The sequence below is a fragment of the Haliotis rufescens genome, unplaced genomic scaffold (assembly GCF_023055435.1).
Source record: "Haliotis rufescens isolate VD_foot unplaced genomic scaffold, xgHalRufe1.0.p SCAF_2, whole genome shotgun sequence".
Lineage (NCBI taxonomy): Eukaryota > Metazoa > Mollusca > Gastropoda > Lepetellida > Haliotidae > Haliotis > Haliotis rufescens.
The window spans coordinates 35,014,342-35,039,859 of record NW_025963890.1 but is presented as its reverse complement, the minus strand read 5'-3'; the positions used below and the strand labels follow the sequence as shown (position 1 = coordinate 35,039,859).

General features: G+C 37.6%; 1 protein-coding gene across 4 annotated transcripts in view; it reads right to left on the bottom strand.

The window, feature by feature from the left end:
* LOC124113053 overlaps positions 1–25,518 on the bottom strand; it is an 83,600-nt gene that overhangs the window by 57,677 nt on the left and 405 nt on the right. For all 4 annotated transcript variants that reach the window (XM_048399849.1, XM_048399850.1, XM_048399851.1 and 1 more), the window contains exons 3-6: positions 24,503–24,630; positions 15,165–15,321; positions 6,344–6,406; positions 1,551–1,612 (exon numbers count right to left, since the gene is read on the bottom strand). In XM_048399849.1, coding sequence (XP_048255806.1) covers positions 1,551–1,612; positions 6,344–6,406; positions 15,165–15,321; positions 24,503–24,630 — 410 coding nt within the window. The remainder of the gene's footprint in view (positions 1–1,550; positions 1,613–6,343; positions 6,407–15,164; positions 15,322–24,502; positions 24,631–25,518) is intronic.

Sequence of the window (25,518 nt, the reverse complement as noted above, 5' to 3'; positions counted from 1 at the left end):
TCTATAAACATGATAAAGGAGACAATAATTGTTTTGGTGCCTACAACACATACTACAGTAATTCAGGACATCAAGTGAACAGGTTTTGTTTGTAAATATAACTTCTTTTTTCCCTTTTTTTCTGGCTAAAGATGCTAACGCATAATCTGTCCTATTTGCTGCTTCCTTCTGTCAGGCTTTCTTGACTGACACAGCCAACTTGAGAAAGGCCGACTGTGAAAGTGAAGCGCACTGCTCACATCCGTTATCATCCATACACTGTACACCGTACCTCCTGGCACTTCCAACAAGAAGATTGAGGGTCCCCCATGACTGTCTGCACTTCTTACATTTCAATCAAATTAATACTAAAAAGTGTGAAAACACTACCAACATGCTAGTAAAAGAATCTCAGAGAAATAGTTGATGCTTCCTCCAGCACAGAGAGGAAAGAAGTGATTTTTGCCTAACGTGCTAACACAGGTACAACTACTCATGCATAGTTGACAGTGAAGAGGACTCCTGTTGAAAATCTGAAGACTAAGTAACAGTGTGAAATACGGGATTATGGCAGTGATGTAATAGAGGTATGGTATTCACAAGAATTATTATTGTAATAATAAAATGAATATTTAAAATGCCACCGTAAACAGATCTACAATGTTGTTTCCATCTGTGAACAAGTGTAACATGTTGTAGTGTGTTTTGCTTGTTTGGTTAGGCTCAGGCCTGACATGCTGGAATGGACTGATGTGTAAGTCAGCAATGTTGCATTAGTTTGTCCTGTGTGTTATTGGATCTGGGATGCCACAGACAAAGCTGTATATAGTAGGCATTAACCACAAAGACCTTGTACAACTGAAAAAGGAATTTACCAAAATTTGGAGCTTTTTCTCAATACTTTTATTATTTTCTCGTAATTTCAAGTTTTAGATAATCAAAGAATTGAAAAGACAAGAAAAATACTCCAATTACTCTTCCAAGGTGGAAACATTAGGCTGTCATATATGAGTTTACCTACATGCTTCAGTTTTATTGGCTTCAATCATTCCAACATCCATACTTCTTTGTTTCTTATGAATTGGAATCATTGTCTTCACCATAGCCAAAAGACCCTGCTAAACATTCAACAATCAAATAAGTTTCTTCACCTGCTCAACTGTTACTTGGGAAGAGATTGTCAGGTGAGCTAAACATGAGAGGTACTACCATATCTAATGTGTTTCTGACAGGGCTGAAAATCCAAACAGACCAAGCAAACTGTTCCTACTTGTGCCACAGCTAACCCACTGAAGCACTGGTGTGTGTGTGGAGGGACATATTGTCCATGAAATCTTAAAGAATAAATTTGTTCCAAGTTTTCCAATTCTGATTTGATGTGGAATATATCCAGCTTGACTTGCCTATATATATCTCATATCTAGACTGGATTTGGTCGATTCAAACACAGATATTTAACCATCATGGTGCATGACTAAACACAAGTTGTCTGTTATCTGGGGGTCTGTTCTCATCCTGATTCCACAAGGGGCACTAGGTTACCATGGTTACAATAACAAGCATAAACTCACAACTGGATGTTCGGTGAGTGCTGAGTCCTGGAAGAAGTGCTTCACCTGCAGTCTCTCCGCCGCTGAAACAAAAACAGGACAGGATGCAATATGTTTCCAGTGAGAAACAGTGTGAGAAACAGCATGAGAACAGTAGGAAAAACAGTGTCATAACCCAATGTGAGAAACAGAGTGAGAAAACAGTGTGAGAAAACAGTGTGAGAAACAGTGTGAGAACAGTAGGAGAAACAGTGTCATAACCCAATGTGAGAAACAGCATGAGAAACAGTGTGAGAACAATAGGAGAAACAGTGTCATAACCCAATGTGAGAAACAGCATGAGAAACAGTGTGAGAACAATAGGAGAAACAGTGTCATAACCCAATGTGAGAAACAGTGTGAGAAACAGCATGAGACACAGAGTGAGAAACAGTGTGAGAAACAGTGTGAGAAACAGTGTGAGAACAGTAGGAGAAACAGTGTCATAACCCAATGTGAGAAACAGCATGAGAAACAGTGTGAGAACAATAGGAGAAACAGTGTCATAACCCAATGTGAGAAACAGCATGAGAAACAGTGTGAGAACAATAGGAGAAACAGTGTCATAACCCAATGTGAGAAACAGAGTGAGAAACAGCATGAGAAACAGTGTTAGAACAATAGGAGAAACAGTGTCATAACCCAATGTGAGAAACAGTGTGAGAAACAGCATGAGAAACAGTGAGAAACAGTGTCATAACCCAATGTGAGAAACAGCATGAGAAACAGAGTGAGAAACAGTGAGAAACAGTGAGAAACAGAGTGAGAAACAGAGTGAGAAACAGAGGGAGCAACAAAAGGGAGAAACAGTGTGATAACACTAATGTGAGAAACAGAGGGAGAAACAGTAGGAGAAACAGAGGGAGCAACAAAAGGGAGAAACAGTGTGATAACACTAATGTGAGAAACAGAGGGAGAAACAGTAGGAGAAACAGAGGGAGCAACAAAAGGGAGAAACAGTGTGATAACACTAATGTGAGAAACAGAGGGAGAAACAGTAGGAGAAACAGAGGGAGCAACAAAAGGGAGAAACAGTGTGATAACACTAATGTGAGAAACAGAGGGAGAAACAGTAGGAGAAACAGAGGGAGCAACAAAAGGGAGAAACAGTGTGATAACACTAATGTGAGAAACAGTAGGAGAAACCTCCATAAAATATGACAGTCCCTAAGGGATGGTCGTAAAAAATGATACACATATTTGTGGAGGGTCAGAGATGGGGTGGGTCAGACATATAGAACTTCACTGGGTGGGATGGAATAAATCCAGGTCTAGTGAATGCAAGAATACTAAAATCAAGAAATCAATATCAACAATCAAAGATTTAGAGTTGGCATTGATTTTACGACCATAATGAAAACAGAGTATCCTGTTGATGAAAGCTTGATGACCAAGTACTGACCTGCTAACAGTCATTGGGAATTCATGGTAATATCAAAAGTACACCGATTCATGCCACTAAAATATCTTATTGAATATAAAGATGTATGATAATGTATCTGCTGACAGGCACACAACCCTAGAAGCACATGTACTCTAGCTCAGGCAGGCCATTATATAGCAATGACACTAGAATGCTGCCAGAAGAGATGGCGACTAAATGAACAGATTTCCATATGGAAGTGTCTGTCTGCATATAGAAAAGGTGAAGTAGCACTCACCTCACAATACAGTGTTATACACATGTGCATCACCTAGTCCATAGACATACAGTGTATGCTTATGTCTGTGTGCGATCATGAAGGAAGGGTGAGGTGAGGTGAAAAGGGGTTTACCGTCATGTCCAAGACGCACTTATATAGCCATGTGCATGAGTGTGGCTGCTTGTACTAGTCCGGACTAATGCTGATTACATAGTACTGGCCCACAGAGATACCATGGCCAATTTTACATGAATACCCCATGCAGACACAGTATGCTGACTAAGAGCCGACCAGTCTTTGTTTTAACCCCTTAATGCTGAGTGCCAGGCAGAGTAACAACAAGTACCATCTTTTAAAGTCTTTTGATATGACGTGGTCGGGGATGGAACCCCCGACCTTCCGCTCCCTGGGCGTGTTCTGCCACCAGACCACAGAGGCTTCTAATGGTGGACAGGTGGAACCCCCGACCTTCCGCTCCCTGGGCGGACGTTCTGCCACCAGACCACAGAGGCTTCTAATGGTGGACAGGGGAAACCCCCGACCTTCCGCTCCCTGGGCGGACGTTCTGCCACCAGACCACAGAGGCTTCTAATGGTGGACAGGTGGAACCCCCGACCTTCCGCTCCCTGGGCGGACGTTCTGCCACCAGACCACAGAGGCTTCTAATGGTGGACAGGTGGAACCCCCGACCTTCCGCTCCCTGGGCGGACGTTCTGCCACCAGACCACGGAGGCTTCTAATGGTGGACAGGGGGAACACCCGATAAAATGGTGTCGTAGATGAATACTCTTATATTTAAACATTTCAGATTTCTGAGCTATTTCTGTCCATCATTAAAAATAAATAAGAGAGTTGGGTTTTGTAGATTCTTAAAGAAGTTGCTGCTTACCGTATTTTCTTGAGTATAGTGCGCACCCATGTATAATGCACACCCCCCTCTAGCGGGTTCAATATTTTGGAAAAAAAAAGAAATTTGAATATTATGCGCAGAAAAAAACTACACCGTACCCCTTCAGCGAAGTCCGGCAAACGAACGGGTGATGAGAAACTTCGTCAGTACAAATTCGAATTTTGAGATAAAAAATCACCAGACATGTTGATTTACCGTTTAAATTGTATTTTTTGTTCTGCTAGGCATTGTTTTATATCCAGGGATTAAGATTACCTTGTGTATTTTCTCGTAAACTAAGCCGGACACAGCAATCAGCTGTACACACGTTTTCTTGGAATCTACCAGTGATTCGGTCAAGACACACCCAATGATATAACTTTACAGTATTTTAATGCAAGGATCGGCAAAAGTTGTATCTGAAACTATTTTTTTATCAGGAATATAATATATTCCAATATCTTGTTAATTTGGTGCAGCTTTTACTAAACATATTTAAGACAAGCATGAAATACTCCCATTCCCCGCCAATATGACATGTCGGGTGTGTGCAATGCATTAGCTCCTGTGAACTATGTTCACTGGGCCTTTTTGTAAATGGCCTAATTGCAGCACTTAAAAAAAGTTATACTGGTGTTGTTTTTCCATCTGCAGTTTATGATAGAATGTGTTACTGAATTTGTAATGAGTAAGGATGAGACATATGGACGAACAACTTCTTTATTACAATTAGGAGCGATGGTTTCGGTGTAGGTTCTAACACCATTATGAAGCAAGTGAAGTACAGAGTATGGTTGACAAGAATATATATTGTTTATACAGTTGAGTAGGTTTAAGATCAGTTACACTGTTGTATTTGTAATGAGTTGTGTTTCTGTATGAAGTTAGTGAATGCAACAACTGTGTCCATGACACTTTTGGAGGAACATACACTCAAGCAATGCAGAACTTATCAACAAGAAAGGAAATGTATTCAATACTGTGAGATGACATTATGTTCCAAGTTTGGTAAAGAAATATAGTACGTTTTTCAAGATCTGCTCCGGAAACGAGGACTACCGCCATTTTCAGTCTAAATCAAAGTCGTTGCCATGGAAACTCAAAAAATAAAAAATAAAAATATCAAAAGGCACCAGTTCACAACTAGACCTATCAATGTGCAAAATTTGGTGAAGAAAAATGGTACGGTTTTCAAGATCTGCTCCGGAAACGATGACTACCGCCATTTTCAGTCTAAATCAAAGTCGTTGCCATGGAAACTCGAAAAATAACTTTTTTAAAAATCCCAAACTATCAAAAGGCACCAGTTCACCACTAGATCTATCTATGTGCCAAGTCTGGTGAAGAAATATGGTACGGTTTTCAAGATCTGCTCCGGAAACAAAATGTGACGGACGGACGGAAGGACGGCCGGACGGAAGGACAGCACCGATTCCTATATCCCCCTTCCACTTCGTGGCGGGGGATAATAAAAATAACCCTAAGCGAAGCAGCTGATCGCTATTGCCGGGTATTAATTTTTACATGGAATCAGTCTGACCAGTCACCGTCTAGGCTACCGTGCACGTGATCGCGAGAATTACGTGTTGACATAGAATCGTCCAACAAAAACAAATATGACTTTTAACGAATCAAAGTATGGCATTTATGATATATGTATCCATTCTCTGTCAACTAAAGTTCATTTCAAGGCGTCAATAGCGGTAATCTGACCGTGGTTGCTGTTAATAACGGTGAGTTTTGCGATCTTCCGATCGCTTCACACACGATTTCACCGAAATTAATTAAAACAATATTAAAAGGAATTTTGAATAAAATTAATGAAATAAGTTACAAACATAAGTCCAGATATACAATGAACACTTTTTATAGCCAGACAGTGTAATTACATGAATAATTTGCGAACTTCAGTATGGATTTGTTGACATGGTATTTCTGGTGTTACGTGCTCACGGTAATGTCTTTCCTTGGGGGAAAAAACATCAAAACTCATTAATTCGTGTATAATGCGCACCCCCTTCTCCACAGCTGTTTTTTTGGGGAAAAAAGTGTGCACTATACTCAAGAAAATACAGTAATTAAGGAAGCAATAGACTGATTTGGTCATCAATTTAACTGTTGATGTTTTAACCTACCGGTACTTTAATGTAATGCCATTGGCCCATGGACTTTTGTTAAGCACCAATAGTTGGACCAAGCAAGGCACATGTGTGTTCCAGTGCATTACAAAGTGTTCAACTTACAAGTGACAATTCTTCCATCTAGCATCCAGATATTTGGCAGACAGTCTATCACATGGATCCGATCTGAAACAACAAAAATGATCACAATGACAAACTTTCAAAACTGAATTCCAGAATTTTTGTCTGTGAGATGCTACATGCCAAGGTCATCCACATTACATCTTCAATACTTCACAGGTTTGTGTACAGTGCGTTCCTCCATCTCACGTGAATACACGACAGACCAATATAGAGTGTCAGCTAGTAGAGGGCTAGCTAGCCTCAAATGTTACTGGCCAGGTTCAAATTTCACAATCTTAAAAATGTGACAGTTTTGTTCCCCACCACGTTTGACATGGGTGGTCCAAGTTCGCTAAGTTACAAAGCTTGTGATTGGTTAAACTACAAATTACAACCAAACAAAACATGTTTGTTATACATAGTGTTACAAAGACGACAGTCACTCAAACAAGATGACAGAGGATAACTCTAATATCACATCGTTTAATTTGGGCTATTAATTACATTTGTTCTTATTTTTGATGGTCATATTGATCTACAGAATTGGGAGATCAATTTTTTATTTAATGAACTAAGGGGTGGGCACAAAAAATCCCCATTAAAATTTCAGTAGCCATTTGGACTCGGGACATTTCAGAACATTTAGCCCGACCAAAATTTTGCCAGCCACAGGATAGCGGGCAGGCGGCTATTCTACACATTGGTAGTGTCTATATTTAGTCAAGTAAGGAAACCAGGCCGTGTATAACTAATGAGAGCTAACAAACCCAGTGCCTGAATAGTGTGTGGGCCCTAGCCTGTGTAGAGTAGATGATTGCTAGTCACACCTTACATAAGAAATATGGCCATTTGTACTCATGAGCACTTGTTGGTATCCCTCTCAATGGAGCAAGGTCTTAGCTTGATCTGTTGGCTAAATATAGCGACGTCACTGCCGATCTGCCGTCTGTATTCATACAGGAACATTGTGTATACAAACCCGTGTGATACTGACAATGTCAATATTACTGCTGTATTACAACGGCCTATACATAATCATGTCTGGAGAGAAGACACGACCTCCACATGTTGGTGTCCAATGACATCTACAGGTCAGACATTGTTAAAAAGTGTATTGGGTGGATACAATCTCCTTGGAAAAGCATGGAGCAATGGGAACCAATTCTGACTGTATTCCCTATATGACCTTCTTGGATGGCTAACACAGATTCAGGTTTGTCAGACTGAGAGACATTATAAAACTGTCTGGAGCTCACAACAGCTGGCCTTGACCCTGCATCTGCTTCAACACCATCCACAGTTTTACTACATCAGGAATTTTCCAATGCAATTAGGATTTCCAACCTGTATTTGACACAACTTTAATATTCTACTTTTCCCAGATCAAAATTCATCAAAACTTTCTAGATAATTATAGCTTAATACAACATCAAACACTCACTAAATGATTAGAAACAATTATAATATAAAGGCCAGTTCAGTATTACTTCTCCAGGCAATTCCAAGGTCAAGGTCATTGTACCAAAACAGGAATAGAAAAAACCCACTACCCAGCTAGTTAGGGTAGTGTTGTAGGTATCTTGAGAGCATACTGTCTTACTTCATGTTGTTCTACTTGTGCAATCATTTCCATCACTGTTCACCACAGTGAAACAGATGCTGAATCTTGTCATAAATAAAACTGATGTTTTCTCGCAATCCCCAAATGCATTCAACTAAGATGGTTTACCCCTTGTCTGATCCAGTGTGCCATACATCTGTACCCTATACTTCAACAACAGTGCAGAATGCATCAGTCACATCTAAAACCAACAATACATATTTTCCCCTGTAGAAATTGTAACAACATTTCATTCCTTGAACACATATCACTTTACAGCCATTACAAACTTCAATGGAGCTGAAGACAATACACAACAATAATGCACCATTTATCTGCTACCAAATCTACAAAAGCCATTTCACACTGAAAGTGAACAGCGTTTCCCTACACAAAACAGTTGCTCAGGCAGGTAAGTGCTGGCCATATAAGTAACAAGTGACAATAGCAGCTCCGCCCTGGACTGAAACATTACTGCTTTAAGTGCAAATAACTAGGTGAGCGCCACTCGTAACACGGCTATCAACCAGTGCACTAGGGTGTGTATTTCACAAACCTCGGTCCTAGTCAGTTCCAGGACGAAGGAATGGAATGGATTCCTTCCTGGCATGCTATGGCTGTTGACCAAGGTCTCACACATTAGAAGTCTGTCAGATATCAGGATACCTTTTGTTTTTGTTCAAAGTCTGATGTAAGTGCTTGATATACATGTAGTACGTAATTTGATCATCTGTAGTTGAACCCACTCTTCATGGCTACTATTTACATCAAGTCTTGGAATGGCAGTTAGAAGAGATACACATAAGTAAGAGAATTACTGTATGTCAATTTCTTTTTTATGAGGAACACAACACAGTATGCTTACCAGTGTTCCCGTTTACCAGTAATTACCAGTTTTTTTACCAGTAAAATTAGGCTAAAACAAATTCCTGTGACTGTCAGTACCTGTGGACCGGCAGATAAAGTACCTTATAAATCCTTATTGTTTAATATCAGCGATAGTCATATACATGATATAAGTATATTTTTCTAACAAAGTCAGCTTGTCTATTACCATCACCTTGTCTTTATTGTAAGGAAATAACATTTCGTTTTGCTTCGAGGTTAAATATATATTTTGTTGTGACTTAGTCTCGAACCAAAGTATAATATTCAAAAGAAGAGAGAAAATTGTGACTGAACTTTGTGTGAATGATGTGTTGATGAGACTAAGTTACTTCAGAGATGATGTCATTGCATTTGTCAGCGAAGAACGTACACTGCATTGAACATGATGTTGAAGGAATTTAAAACCAGGTAATTTTCATATGTTTTTTTATTTGTTGTAAGTTGGGGCTGACAAAAATTAGGACGAAGTGGTAATTGTTAGAGTTGCCAGTCTACCAGGACTGGCAGATTCAAAAGGCAGCGGGAACACTGGCTTACTCCATCAGGTTTATTCACTTGTTGAAGAAGTAAGCATATACTCTGTAACATTGTCTCTCTCATAATAAGGAAGTTGACATCCACAAATTCTCTCCCTTACGATGTACATGTTATGACATCAATATTCAGCTTGCCACAAACAGGATCCCACTGTGGTTGTTATGGCAACACTTTATTACCACTTTGATGACATAAAAAAGCTAAGATCTATTCCTAAGATGTATTTCAAATACAAAGTTTTCCAATACTCAAACAGAACCTATTGACGTTTCAGAAATCGATAAAACATAATTTGAACCATGTTAACAGTTGCCATTCTTAGAATAAACTAATTGAATTGTCAAAGTAAAACACAAAATTAATACAAGACACAAACCAAAGCATAATGACATTTGCTTGCACAGGTTTGATAGCAATGTCAAGAGGTTCTAGAGGATGACATGGAACGATCTATTCGTCCAAAGAAAGCCCACCTCTATTAAGAGATAAGCCATTTGCCAAACCAGCTTTATTACATATTGACAAAATCTGACATTGACAACGGAATTGAAAGAATCAAAGACGACAGGAGTATATTTCGTCTGGCCAGGATCAATGGGCATGGGCTATATCAGGGCAATAAAGTTCTTGTCTATTGTCGTGATTGTCAGAGGATACAAAAAGCGACATCACGAGGGTGGAACTCCATACAACAGCAGACAGAACACACAACATGGAGAAGCTGGTACCAGATGAGGTGCTAGGTGGCAATAGATCTACTGATCAATGTCACCCTTACAGTTTTATGGACATGGGGTTCAATGAGGCAGCATCTATGGCTACAATGGTCACTCAAGGTTAATAAGGTGTTCGAGGTTGAATGTTGTTCAAGTCAGACTAGGGAAACAGAATTCCTTTTTCTTCAATCAACATTACAATAAATTGAAAAAAATAAATTGTCCCTGAAAATTCTTGAAAGAAATTGTTATGCTTCAGAGTGTTGATAAAAAAGAAATAGCCTGCCACAAAACTTACATTGTTGCAAGGTGGTTTTCTACAAAAAGGATACAGGCTCAAAGTTTTAAATCAAATATATCTGGTTTTGAAGCTGTAGCGGAAAAAATATCTAGTCTCGATACAAAAATCGTGTAGTTATAAAAAAACTTATCAGATCAGTGATGGTATTGGGAACAGTTGTGGGCTTCATTTTATCTCCAGTTGTATACAGTCTGACTACTTTTGTGTCATGTAGAGAAAAACCCACTTATTTCTGATGTTGAAACTAAACTAACAATATCAAACAAAATCAGTTTTTACATCTGTCATGGTGTTTCATTTAATCTACATGAATACCTACATGAATACCTACATATGGGTATAACTGACAGATGTTGTTTACGACACATACAACCCAGACAACATGGAACAACACTGATTGACGACCTTTAACCTGTCCGTGTGTAATCTAGCACGACCACCTCAATATCAAAGAAATCCACATGTGTTAGTTGCATAGAAATCAGTTAAATACTCCTGTTCATAGCACTTGAATATTCACGAGACTTGCTAATTCCTGTCAACCTGTCAATAGAGATTGGTTTATCATCAGGATTTATGACAAGAAAAACTACTTGAATTGAAAGAGGGCTGTGATCTCCACCTGGGGCCATTCAGAGCATGTAACCTGCTTACATTTGGCAAACTGAAGGTCTAATAATCGAGTCTGGATGGGTGAATGAACGGGATATGGATGGATGAGCGAGTAGGATTTGTGTTGATAAGTGAGTGGTGAGTGAGTGGGATTTTGAAGGGTGAGTGATAGATATTTGGGTGAGATAGTGGGATTTTGATGAGTGAGTGGGATTTGGGTGAGTGAGTAAGTGGGATTTTGATGGGTGAATGAGAGGGATTTTGATGAGTGAGTGGGATTTGGATGGGTGAGTGAGTGGGAAATTGATGAGTAAATGAGAGGGATTTGGATGAGTGAGTGAGATGGATTTGAATGGGTGCCTGAGTGGGATTCGGATGATTGAATGAATGTGATTTGGATAAGTGAATGAGTGAGTGGGATTTGGACGAGTGAATGAGTGGGATTTTGATGAGTGAGTGGGTTTTGATGGGTTAGATTTGAATATGGGTTGGTAAGTGAGTGGGATTTGGGTGAGTGAATGGGTAGGATTTTGGAAAATGAGTGAGTGGGATTTGGATGAGTGAGCAGGGTTGTGAAGGGTGAGTGAGTGGGATTTGGATGAGTGAGCAGGGTTGTGAAGGGTGAGTGAGTGGGATTTGGATGAGTGAGCAGGGTTGTGAAGGGTGAGTGAGTGGGATTTGGATGAGTGAGCAGGGTTGTGAAGGGTGAGTGAGTGGGATTTGGATGAGTGAGCAGGGTTGTGAAGGGTGAGTGAGTGGGATTGGGATGAGTGAGCAGGGTTGTGAAGGGTGAGTGAGTGGGATTGGGATGAGTGAGCAGGGTTGTGAAGGGTGAGTGAGTGGGATTGGGATGGGTGAGTGAGTGGGATTTGGATGGGTGAAAGAATGGGATTGGGATGGGTGAGTGAGTGGGATTTGGACGGGTGAGTGAGTGAAACTACATGATTGAGTGAGTGGGTGAGTGATTGAGTTGTTTTATGCCAAAGTCAGCAGTATTTCTAGCTATATCATGGTATCCTGTACATGACTGAGTGCAGTAGCGGACTACAACAGCCAGAATCCATGTCTGCGGGGTACTTGGGCTACACTGGGGTGGGTGCTGTAGCAAGCTGGTTGGGATGTAAGTTACATGTTAATAGTTCTGCTAATAACTGAATGTGATATTCCTTTCATAGAGGACAAACATAACGCAAATCTATGTATACAGTTTTGTCTACATTTGTACTTAATGACAACAGTTCAGGTGATGGGCCATTTGTTAATGGCATACTCAGCAATATTCCAACGACAACATGTCTGCGGACAATAAATAAAGACAAACTAGTGATTTAAACTGTAAGCAATGCTCCATGTTGTCGGGGTATTGTGACATACAATCAACCAAGTCACTAAGCCTAACCACCGGATCCGTTTAGTTACAACAGAGCCGGGTTGCCCCGGACGTAGTCTAACCTGGAAACCCCACATGGAAGGAGCTTCTTATTGTGTTGAGGACATCATTCCTCATGACGGTAACTTGCCGATTTCATCATGTCTTTGTAAGACTTGACTGAACTATATGACTGCAGATGAAATGGATAAAGGGAATTATGTAAAGTTCTATCTTAATTAATGAAATATCAAAAAGCTACCAAATAAGTTAATCACCCTTCAACTACCACTATACCTGCTAAATAATCAACCTCAAACATGCCATAACCATCAATAAAAAAAATACTTATTAGATTTCATCTACATTTCTTTCAAAGACACCAATTTTCAAAAGCTGGGACCAGTGCAAGCCTACTTAGTACAAGAAAGTACAAGAAGCCACATAGACTACCAATCTGAACCGACATGCAATACATGTCAGCTGTACAATGCTGTAGCCAACAACGCATGTTATCACGGTGCTATTGACAAGCTATAGACACCAACATGTACCCAGAAATGCACGATCAAGCGAGACAATTACAGTGTACAAGTGACCTATGACGAGGTGGGGAGATTTGCTGATCAAAGACGTGATTATTGGATGATTGACGGGTGATATTGACCTGCTACTGATGAGATATGTACATCGAGCAATCGAGGAAGACACTACCTGTAATTAGTCACAGCGGGCTGGGTGATCACTCACAGATCTCTGGTATATCATACAGGTAAAACATGATAAGGAATATACAACTTATTCAGGACATGTCAACAATACTTCCTGTGATTAAGTATATGTTTACTGTATGGAACATAACATGAAGCAGATAAGCTAGGAATGCACATACAACACAATAAACATATTCAATATAGGGTTACTGTCGCAATGGTCTCTAAGATTGACCTTACAATGGCTCCAGTGTAATTGAAGTTATTGTCATAGATGTTGATTTTTTGGACAAACCAATGGCTCCATTTCTGAAGGATTAGAAAAACACAATTCAACTTCAAAATCAAACATCACTTTTTCAGCCTGCTGTTCGGTGATTTTTGCTACCCAATTTTCTTTGGTCCGTTGAAATAAACATAATTTTATATTTATATTCTACTTGGCATGAACTTGTTTGGGTTGACTGCTTTAATGGGGAAAAGTAAATGCTAATAGTGTTGTCAGAGCAGTTGTTACTATTTTTACCATGACCTGTATTTTCTTCTGTGTAGGCATTCGTTTCTTCAGAGACAAGATACAATGGATTTGGAGCAATTACTCTTCAAAAGTTAATACTTACATCGTATAGGACTTTTGTTGAATCTTTTTATTTTATATATATTTATTCAAAGTTAGGAAATAAAAAATAAGTTTAAACTATTTCTATTTAATTTTCGAAGTGTGTCTTTCGCTCCAGTCTGTTGAATCTGTGATTCAAAAGAATAAATAAAAGTGTTGCCTGACCATGCTTACTGTCACATGGAAATTGACATGCTGTAAATACCAGGCATGTCAGTGTTTGAATTGAGAAAGAAAGCCAAAATATCATTGGCAAATTACATAACTTCAACAAAAATATATTAAGGGGGTTCCGAGATTAGAATGTTATGGTGAAATAAACATCAAAGACCTCAGGACTCGGTTAATTTCAATACCAACAGTGACCTTGTCAGGATTTTAAAAAGGGGGTTCCACTTGGACCATTTATTAATAATTGTACTTTAACAACCAAATCAACATGTTATCATGGTAGAAAATGAGCATACAAAATGTCATGAGCTGTTAACAAGGGGATGGCCACCCCAAGAACTCTCCCTCTGGATCTGCCACTGTCATGTTTATCAGTCCCCAAACCTAATGTTTAATGGTTGAAATACTAAAAGAATAATACCAGTAAAAAATACAGTATTTAAACACTATTTTTGTTGTTGACATATGACATCACGGGGGCTAGTGACTAATATAGACTAGTTTCTACCACTACCCAGACACTGATCAATACAGACTGATATTTCATTGTGTAGCTGCCACAATATCATACTGGCATGGTTTGTATTACACACTATGAATGCTACTGCAGCTACAATAGTCAGTCTATCCATTACAAAATCCCTAACACTCCCTTGGTAATGCTGACTTGAAGTTCATGGCTATAGTCACTGATCTACGACAGACCCACATAACACAGAGGTGCCAACACATTTACAGGGAGACTTGCAGTACATACACTCCATACACAGAGGAATGATTCAACCAGCTTTGTCAGCAAACACTGTCTGGTCCGTCATGACATTTCAAGTGCTGAGCCAACACTGTCAGATATGTCATGACATTTTAGATGGTACGGTATGTCAAACAAACACTGTCAGGCATGTCACGGTATGCCATGTGCAAAAGCAAATGCAAAAAGAACATCAGAGATCCTTTAAATGGTTTCCACAGTTCTAGCAAGCCAGAAAGCATGGGAGTTAAGAGTTAGTGAGATCAATGTAAGTTATTATATGTCAGTCCAGCTATAAAATGACCATCATCACTGGAAAACAATTAGAACCCAGGAACAGCACATCCTGGCACATCTAAGGGGCACAACTCTGCACCACAATTGTGGTGCTTAATCTGCCACTGGGTCACTGATTTGGATTTGGATGAAATGAGTTTCCCAGACACACCAGAGACAACTGATCACTGTCTCCACTGTGTACATTATTTCTCAATAATTTCAAACTGAAAAAAGGGAAAATCATTCAAAATATTCTGATACTTACAATAGGGATCTTTTTCCAGGTGTGGGTTGCCATGGAGACTGAGGTTGAGGATATGAAGATGTCGTATTTTGACCAGTTCCTTCCACGTGAGGTTGTTGCTGGACAGGATGAGAGTCCCAACAGCCAGAAACCTTGACAGCCCATCCAGGCATTGGATCTAGAGGGGACAGTCAGTATTCACATATCATTATGTTCAAGTTACTTGGACCAAATGCTTTTTGAGGAATCGTATATCATAGGGCAACTACAACGTAATCTACCCGCTCCCTCTAAAACCCCCCACATCACTTATTTCATTTGTGCTTGATAGACAGCCCAGATCAGTTATGTTCTTTCTCTGAAAGAAATAGAAAACAAATGCCTTCCTCTTCACATAGAGCAGGATGGCCAAGGACACCCAACAACATTAAACAGTTTGCTTCCAATTATTGGTAATACATATTTGTATAATTTAGATAATAGCATCCAGTTTTCCTTATCATGCTTATTGCAATATGTTGTTTTAAAGGTGCAAGGTCGGTGCTGGAAACATACATGATCTCTACATAACTTCATCTTCCCAGGACAAGGGTGTAAACTGACAATAAAAATCCAGTTTTCATCTTTACCGAACTAGCCTGGAATTTCCAGGCTTGATCATAGCGCCACTACTGACTACTACAAGTAAATGTCCGTTTTAAGTCCCTGCTATTGACCAATCAGATTTCACCTCTCATATCACTTGCATTTGCTTCAAACAAAATGGCGGTGTCCAGTCTGATTGATAATCAAAATCTGTATTGTAATATGGAGCATCTTGATTAAAAATAGGAAAAGATTTGCAATATATCTGTCAGTTTGCGGTACCCAGCCAAAATGTAACTCCGGAATTCCAGCCTAGTTCGGGAAGGGTGGAAACTGGACATTTATTGTCAGTCAACTCTCTTGCCTTGGGAAGATGACATAGCTCATGTTCTTCATGTTTTATGTTTATCTTTGTATTTTGATGAGGAATATATTTCATCTAAATACTCATTACTTGTACATTGACGCTTCTTAATGTTTATTTACCATGTTAGCACATCCACTTAAATCACTGATGTGCACCAACAATTGTGATGCCAGACTGTTATGTTCTGAGTTTACTTTCCCAAACTTGTCTTTGGCATTATCAGCTGATTATCATTAGCACATTCTAATGGAATATTGTCAGCTGAGACAGAAAGAATTTTACAAGACTTGGGTCTAGTGATAAAACTTGCAGGGGGCCGATTCCTAGTGTTTCATGCACTGCCCAAAGACAAGTTGAAACATCACTAGAGCACATCGATACTCCAGTGTGGTGGTATTGATGGCTACAGCAATGCTTGTATGTAGGGGGTACCAAGAATAAACAAATGAACATGACACTTACTGTAAAGGACAGGGTATGGTAAAGGCCCTTATAGGTCAAATGGCAAATTTTAATGTTACAGAAATGTGTCTGAAATTGATTATGAGTTATTTGTGTCAATACAGGAGTTTACGAGTCGAATAAGCCTGTACACCTCGAGATCGAAGGTCGATGGGGTACAAGAACTTTCAGCTCATAAAATTCTGTACACCCTGCTACTGACAAATGAAAAAATGTATGATTACTGTTCACAAGGTTTTTTTTCTGGGGAGGTAAGTTTGTGTGATAATATCAGATCTGCCTTGTAACTGCCAGTGGGACAGACAAGCAGATGACATCACATAAACACGTTATGTCTGTACAGGCCGAATGAACGCCTTGTGTGGGTTTTCGCAAGACGATGACTAGCCAATCAGATCGCTAGATTTTATTACAAGTAATGACAAACATTCATATGATAACTCTCAGTAACAAAGCCATAATTTTCTTCCATCATTTGCAAGTTTAGGACATAAAACATGACGTACCACAAAAACATGGCTAAAGTGCTGAAAGAGGATGATTTTTCATGAACTTTTGTAGGAAATCTCAACTGAGACGTTGTATTTCTCAGTAAATGTTCATGATCTTGTACTACCATTACCTACACATACATAGGGCAAATCAGCTGGAGAATGAAAATATCAACTAACAAATATAACATCAAAATATTGCTTAATGATACCATAGAGAGTGCACAGAACATATCTTAAAGTAAACAATAAACTTTGGGTTTATTAATAACCTTTAGGAAATTTCAAGGAATGTGTTTACTTGTTTATCATAATCATATTAATACTTTAATGATAATCAGCCTACTTTCAAGGTATAAACTGTAATAATCACACATGTATTGATATTTGTCTTTCCTGTTCTGATCAGGTATCGGGAGACAGAGTGTATTGATGTTTATATAGTCAATGACAGCCTACTGTACAGATCAATGGCTTGCATGTTAACTGATTTTGGCTCAATATTGGCTTTCTGTCATAAAGAGGTTTTTCTAGGTCTGAGCTTAGAATTCTTGTTTATTTACAGTTACACATTCAACATTTAAAACAAAATTCATATTACTGGTACATCTTTAATTTTTTACCCCATGTCTTACCTCAACATTCTCACCATTCTCAAGAAAGGATAAGATAAACTGTATTTTATGCAACATGTATTGCAGCTGATTTGTATTAAGAGACAATTAAGAAACACCAAGGCCAGACAAGTTTATAATTTTGTCTTTGTTGAATGTGCTGAGAGGTAGGAAGCAAGGTAGGAAAAGAGAAAATATTATCAGTGAATTTCTTAAATAAAACTGTTGAAATTAACATTTAACAATGTTAAACATTAAGACAAACAATATTATGTTGAAAAACTATTTCTAATAACACAATAGTCTTAATTTAATTGTTTTCAATTTTGCGAACTTTAGGAAAGGATCATTCATGAAACAAGAAAGTAACTAACACATAACGCTATCTCTAAAATCACACAATTACACACAAAAATATAATTGCAAATTAAAGAAAATCAAACGTGAAGTAACTATTACTTTAACGGGACTTAACACAATACATCAACTGACTTAGAGTCACTTAGGCAAATTGTTGTAGTGGTATAAGCATGATAATAGTTTCCACACAATAATATCACACGCGAATTGATTCTGATAAAATATTATTGTAGTGGCCTGTCGACAAACTCAATCTGCTGGCTCGTGGGTAATGCATGCCCTCAGACATGGAGATAAGCACATAATACCCCGCCAGCCCTATTGTCCCCCGAGTCAGCCTGGCTTGAAACGGTAATCTGCTATAACCGTTATGATATATTTTGGGCATAATACTTTACAAGCTACATTCCTTGAGCTATTGTTGCTCTTGACACTCTGGTTTTAGACATTTAGCTCATCTGTTTTTTAATCATCTTCAGTACTGGCTTACGCTAAAATACTAAAGAACATATTTTCAATGTTGTTAATATTGTCCTTTAAGATATATTTCTGTGTTGGCTTACAGATTTTTTAACAGATAACACTGCCACACAGACATCTGTAGAAACTATCAGCCCCCACACCCAGGGTAGTACTGTACACAACACAGCCTCAAGTCAGCCCCCACACCCAGTGTAGTACCGGTACTTGTATATAACACAGCCACAAGTCAGCCCCCACACCCAGGGTAGTACTGTACATAACACAGCCTCAAGTCAGCCCCCACACCCAGGGTAGTATCGGTACTTGTATATAACACAGCCTCAAGTCAGCCCCCACACCCAGGGTAGTACCGGTACTTGTATATAACACAGCCTCAAGTCAGCCCCCACACCCAGGGTAGTACCGGTACTTGTACATAACACAGCCACAAGTCAGCACCCCCAAAACACCCAGGGTAGTACTGTACATAACATAGCCTCAAGTCAGGCTCAGGATTAACTGAGGATTTGTTTCGTCACACATTTCATATTGACAACAGTGTACTGTACTTAGCAAACATAGTTAAGGTATGTGTAAAGGTTGGCCACTACAACCAACAGAACTGTAGCCATGTTAATAGCTATGCAATGAACTTCAGATGGTTTATTACATTTATTATTTAGCGATTACATGTTTATTGAACAGTGATATTTAACATCTATGACTGTGTCAAAAAAGAGAGAGTATTCATTGTACGATTTTGTTTACACCAAAATATTATAATAAACTCATTAGGGAGTCATTCCTGGGGTTGTACATTGAATTAAGGCGAGAGTGAGTGGACTTTCATAAGATTGTGAGACCACAGGTCAAGGTATCAACACAAACTTTCAACCTCTAAAATTCTCTTAGCCTGCAAGTGACACATGTAACAAAATTATCATTTTGAGTTCATATCCTACAAAAACGTACTAACGGTGGAATTATTTTGTGTAACATTTAGCAATGTTTAGTATGTTTAGATGTATTTTTTGCCAGCAACCAGACGGTAAGGTTACTCAAAGTGAAAACAGGGACAATTTTTGTGGCATGCAATCAATCATGATGTCATAATATAAACACAAACCTACGATGTCATGATATGTGCACAAACATATAATGTCATGATGTCTGTACAAACATATAATGTCTTGATGTCTGCACAAACATACAATGTCATGATGTCTGCACAAACATTTAATGTCATGATGTCTGCACAAACATATAATGTCATGATGTCTGTACAAACGTATAATGTCTTGATGTCTGCACAAACATATAATGTCATGATGTCTGCATAAACATAAAATGTCATGATGTCTGCATAAACATATAATGTCATGATGTCTGTACAAACATATAATGTAATGATGTCTGTACAAACATATAATGTCTTGATGTCTGCACAAACATATAATGTCATGATATCCGTACAAACAAATAATGTCATGATGTCTGCACAAACATATAATGTCATGATGTCTGCACAAACATATAATGTCATGATGTTTGCATAAACATATAATGTCATGATGTCTGTACAAACATATAATGTCTTGATGTCTGCACAAACATATAATGTCATGATGTCTGTACAAACATATAATGTCATGATGTCTGCATAAACATATAATGTCATGATGTCTGTACAAACATATAATGTCATGATGTCTGTACAAACATATAATGTCATGATGTCTGTACAAACATATAATGTCTTGATGTCTGCACAAACATATAATGTCTTGATGTCTGCACAAACATATGATGTCATTATATCTGTACAAACATATAATGTCATGATGTCTGCACAAACATATAATGTCATGATGTCTGCATAAACATATAATGTCATGATGTCTGTACAAACATATAATGTAATGATGTCTGTACAAACATATAACGTCTTGATGTCTGCACAAACATATAATGTCATGATATCCGTACAAACAAATAATGTCATGATGTCTGCACAAACATATAATGTCATGATGTCTGCACAAACATATAATATCATGATGTCTGCATAAACATATAATGTCATGATGTCTGTACAAACATATAATGTCTTGATGTCTGCACAAACATATAATGTCATGATGTCTGTACAAACATATAATGTCATGATGTCTGCACAAACATATAATGTCTTGATGTCTGCACAAACATATAATGTCTTGATGTCTGCACAAACATATAATGTCATGATGTCTGTACAAACATATAATGTCATGATGTCTGCATAAACATATAATGTCATGATGTCTGTACAAACATATAATGTCTTGATGTCTGTACAAACATATAATGTCTTGATGTCTGCACAAACATATAATGTCATGATATCCGTACAAACAAATAATGTCATGATGTCTGCACAAACATATAATGTCATGATGTCTGCACAAACATATAATATCATGATGTCTGCATAAACATATAATGTCATGATGTCTGTACAAACATATAATGTCATGATGTCTGCACAAACATATAATGTCATGATGTCTGTACAAACATATAATGTCATGATGTCTGCATAAACATATAATGTCATGATGTCTGTACAAACATATAATGTCATGATGTCTGTACAAACATATAATGTCTTGATGTCTGCACAAACATATAATGTCTTGATGTCTGCAGAAAACATATGATGTCATTATATCTGTACAAACATATAATGTCATGTCTGCACAAACATATAATGTCATGATGTCTGCATAAACATATAATGTCATGATGTCTGCACAAACATATAATGTCTTGATGTCTGCACAAACATATAATGTCATGATGTCTGCACAAACATATAATGTCATGATATCTGTACAAACATATCATGTCTCGATGTCCATACAAACATATAATGTCATGATGTCTGCACAAACATATGTCATGATGTCTGTACAAACATATAATGTCATGATGTCTGCATAAACATATAATGTCATGATGTCTGCACAAACATATAATGTCATGATGTCTGCACAAACATATAATGTCATGATATCTGTACAAACATATTATGTCTTGATGTCTGCACAAACATATAATGTCATGATGTCTGCACAAACATATAATGTCATGATGTCTGCACAAACATGCTGCAACCATGAATATATACATGTATAACATTTGGACCCGAATTCCATAAACTGCTTTAGAGGCATCATTGCTGGGGTCATTGAAGCAAAGTTGAAGCATGTTGAGATTTGTTAGTTTAGAGAAAATTTGAAACTGTAAATAAAGAACCATGATGGCCAGACACCAAATAATACCAAGACAATAAGAACCATTAAGTTGGGGAAATCACGAGTTCACGGATTGTAGGTCGACAGGCATAAAAAGCGTGCATGACCCAGATTGATGGGAAGTGCCCCTGGTGATGCTGGTGAGTTCAAGTTAATTGTTTTTTAGAAAGCAGATACAATTTATGGATAACAACTACTATAAATACTGTAACAACTTCTTTAATTCAGTAATTAAAGAAGTCGTTATCCATAAATTGTGTCTACTTTGTCATTCGTCAACTTCAAAGTAATGCCTATCAAACAATGTTTTTTAGAAGCTGGAAACCTTTGTTTAGGCACGTTTTCACTTAGCATCAAAAGAAGAATGAGAAAATGCATTATGTGAGATAGGATAAGTTTAAAAATTGAAAGTCCTTACTCTTGTATTAAATTCTAACTTGCGTTTGAAAAACTTGGATATTCAACAACTGTTCAACAAGTTATTGTAAACCCCTCCATCAACAGTCTGCCATGTCCACCATGCCTGCACCCCAGGCCAGTTACAAACAGGATTACATTATACTGCTATGGCTAGTTGATGGAAGTACTCTGATATCTTGTGTCAACTTTTCCTAATCACAAGGGGAACTCCACATGACAAGAAAATACAATAAATCTCCCTATTCCTTTTGGGAAGACACTCAAAGATAAGATTAAAGACGCCAGCTGATATGAAGTTGAAAATGAGTTACCGTTGTCAATGGCTGTCCTTCAAACCAAAACATGTTAAAGGTGTAAGATCATCATTCTGATTATTTTCATCCCAGTACTAATTGTTAATGCCGACAAGGAAATATAATCCAGAATATATAATTTCATTGTCCTGTGTCTAAAAGGATGGTTAATAAAAGAAAAGATGGCTCCATACTTAACTATATCCAATCTCCTTAAAATCAGATCTTAGTTCTCGCTACTGATAAACAAAGATCGGAGGACATCTGATTACAAGGGGCACGTCAGACAGGCCTTTTGCCAACTTTGAACGACCAGTGGAATGACAGACAAGAGGTCGAGATTAGCCAATCAGAAGGCAGCTTTATCATGCTTTATGTCACTAGTTTCAAACTGGCTATTCCGCTTCAAAACATATTCTGACAAATTCTCAATTAAAATTTTGAAAACTGAACAAAAGAACATACTGAAATGGCTAATAGATGGCTGAGATTGTATGCATTCAGTCGTAAAGCCTGTATCTGTCGTTCAGAATACTCCCTGTTAAATGTTTCGAGGTTCCATGATTAGAAATCACTTTCTGACTGTCACTTAACTCAGTGATTGCTCGGATGAAATGTCGTTCTGACGTGACCCGTAATAGTATGTCCCCAGATCTTTGTTTAGCGGTAGCAAGAACTAAGATTGGATTTTAATGAGATTGAACTATCCCCAACTGAAAACGAGCAGCAACAGCTTCATGAGAATGGTCTGTGACAAGACTGTCTCTACATAAATGTTCCGCGACACATACACATGTACTTCCAGGAACCAGTATATGGGGAAATAAGCATACCCACAAAACAAGCTTTCCCTGTACAGAAGTATGGGTATTATGGTGTAACAAAATTATTAACATCATGATCATTGGTGAGTGAGTGAATATGGTTTTACGCCGCTTTAAGCAATATTCCAGACATCATGGCAAGGGACACAAGAAATGGGCTTCACACATTGTACCCATGTGGGGAATCGAACCTGGGTCTTCTTCTTCTGAGTAATGAGGGAATGCTTTAACCATGTTAACCACCAGGCTACCGACCCCACCCCCCGACATCATGATCATGATTATTGGTGCTGCATGTAAATGAATTAGGGTTGCTTTGCTATGGTATACAATTTTTAAAAAACAAATCAAAATAAATGAGGGAATGTGTAGTTAAAAAGTTAAACTTGATAAATATCATGGTGCCTTAGGCAAGTTGACTAAAATATTAAATGGGCCAGTGAGGTGAGTGGACACTTGTAAAACAGACAACTTGGGTTCAAGTCAGTTTTCTTATACTGTATCTTATTATAAAATTACTAAAAACAAAATAGATAAAAAATATTATGAACTGTTAAAGTCAGGATTCTCTTGGTGAAGCTGTCAGGGGGATAAACAAATTAAAAAAACCTTAGGGTTAATCTGAGGTTATATCCTTACAAACAAAATATTTCTGAAAGGAGCACATTTTCATTCAAACAGCACTTTTATATTTCTAGTTTGAAAAATTTAGTGGGGCAAATATGTTTAGCTGTTCTAATGGACAATTTTCATGATTTGTATGTCTTATTTTTCATATAACAATTAAACATGACTTTAAAAAATAAAAACCCTTTGTTTTTTAACAAACAATTGAAAAAATATATATAATACATAATATAATAGGAGATATGGATTTTCTTGTCAAAAGTTTTTTTCTCTTTGAAAGATCAGAAATATTGGACATCTTCACAAGCATAACGTTAAATGTGTGGTACAGCCATGACTTTTTTGGTCACAAGACGAGATAAATATGTACTTAGACAAAAGAAAAAAGACTGTTCTTTATTTCTTATGTATTATCTTAACCATACAGTAAATGAGACGAACAGAGAATAGTTTGTGACAAAAGGGTTACTTCTTTCGAGTGAAATAATGTTATTTCACTTGAATGAAGCATCAATTAATATTTCAGATAAACACAGGATTTCATCACTGAATACATACCTTGTTATTACTGAAGTCCAAATGCCACAAATGAGTACAACACTCCAAGTTAGAAACTTCACAAATATTATTTCCTCTTAGCTTGAGTGTCTGGAGCTTGGGGCAACTACTCAGTTTCTCGATGGATACTGTGGAAGGAAATTTCAAACTTAGGAAAGAAGATCAAGATGTACTTGAGGCTTCAATTCAAATTAAACATATTGAAACAAAATTCTTGTTTATCATGTCCCCAAACTCAAATTATTTTTTTTACTAAAGTCCATTTTTTTTTTCCTTTTGATCTGCATGGGCGTAGCCAAATGAGGTCACATGGTTCATTAAAGCAAAGTTTAGTTTTATTGTAACATACCAAAGAAACAAAGAAACAAAAAGTCCTCAAATCCTCCCTCATGAGAAACACTAAATAAAATACATTACTTAAATATTATTTTTTATGAGGTTCCTCATTTGGACAAACAAATAACTGCATTTATAACGAGATGTAATAAGTCACATTGTACTCTGAATACATTTGAAGGAAAGCTTCCGCCTGTATCCCCCCTCCAAAAGTTAAATAAATATATTGTCATATTGCAATCTTTTTAAATATATATACTTTTGAGGGGGTAGGATATTGGCAGAAGTCTTACCCCTTTGAATACCAACACTTCTCAAGTCTTTTCATATTTGAATTAATTAAACCTAAAAAAATCTAAAATTAAACATGTCATAGTCACATTTGTGTTGGTATGTTACAGCTACCTAGATGTTGATATGAAACATGAGTAATAGCACTAACTGTACAGTATGTAGATCTAGATCTATATACAATATAATTGTTCAGGTTCATTGACAACTATTTTGTCAGCTACCTAACAAAACAAATTACCATTTCAAACTAATTACGGAGATGCTTAAAAAACTTAAATACGACCTACCAGAAATGAAATTAATCATTCACAAATGTCAAAATGTCAAAATTGAAACTGAACAAATTAAAATAGAATTATGTTTTTTCAGAGTGTCAGATCCTGGAT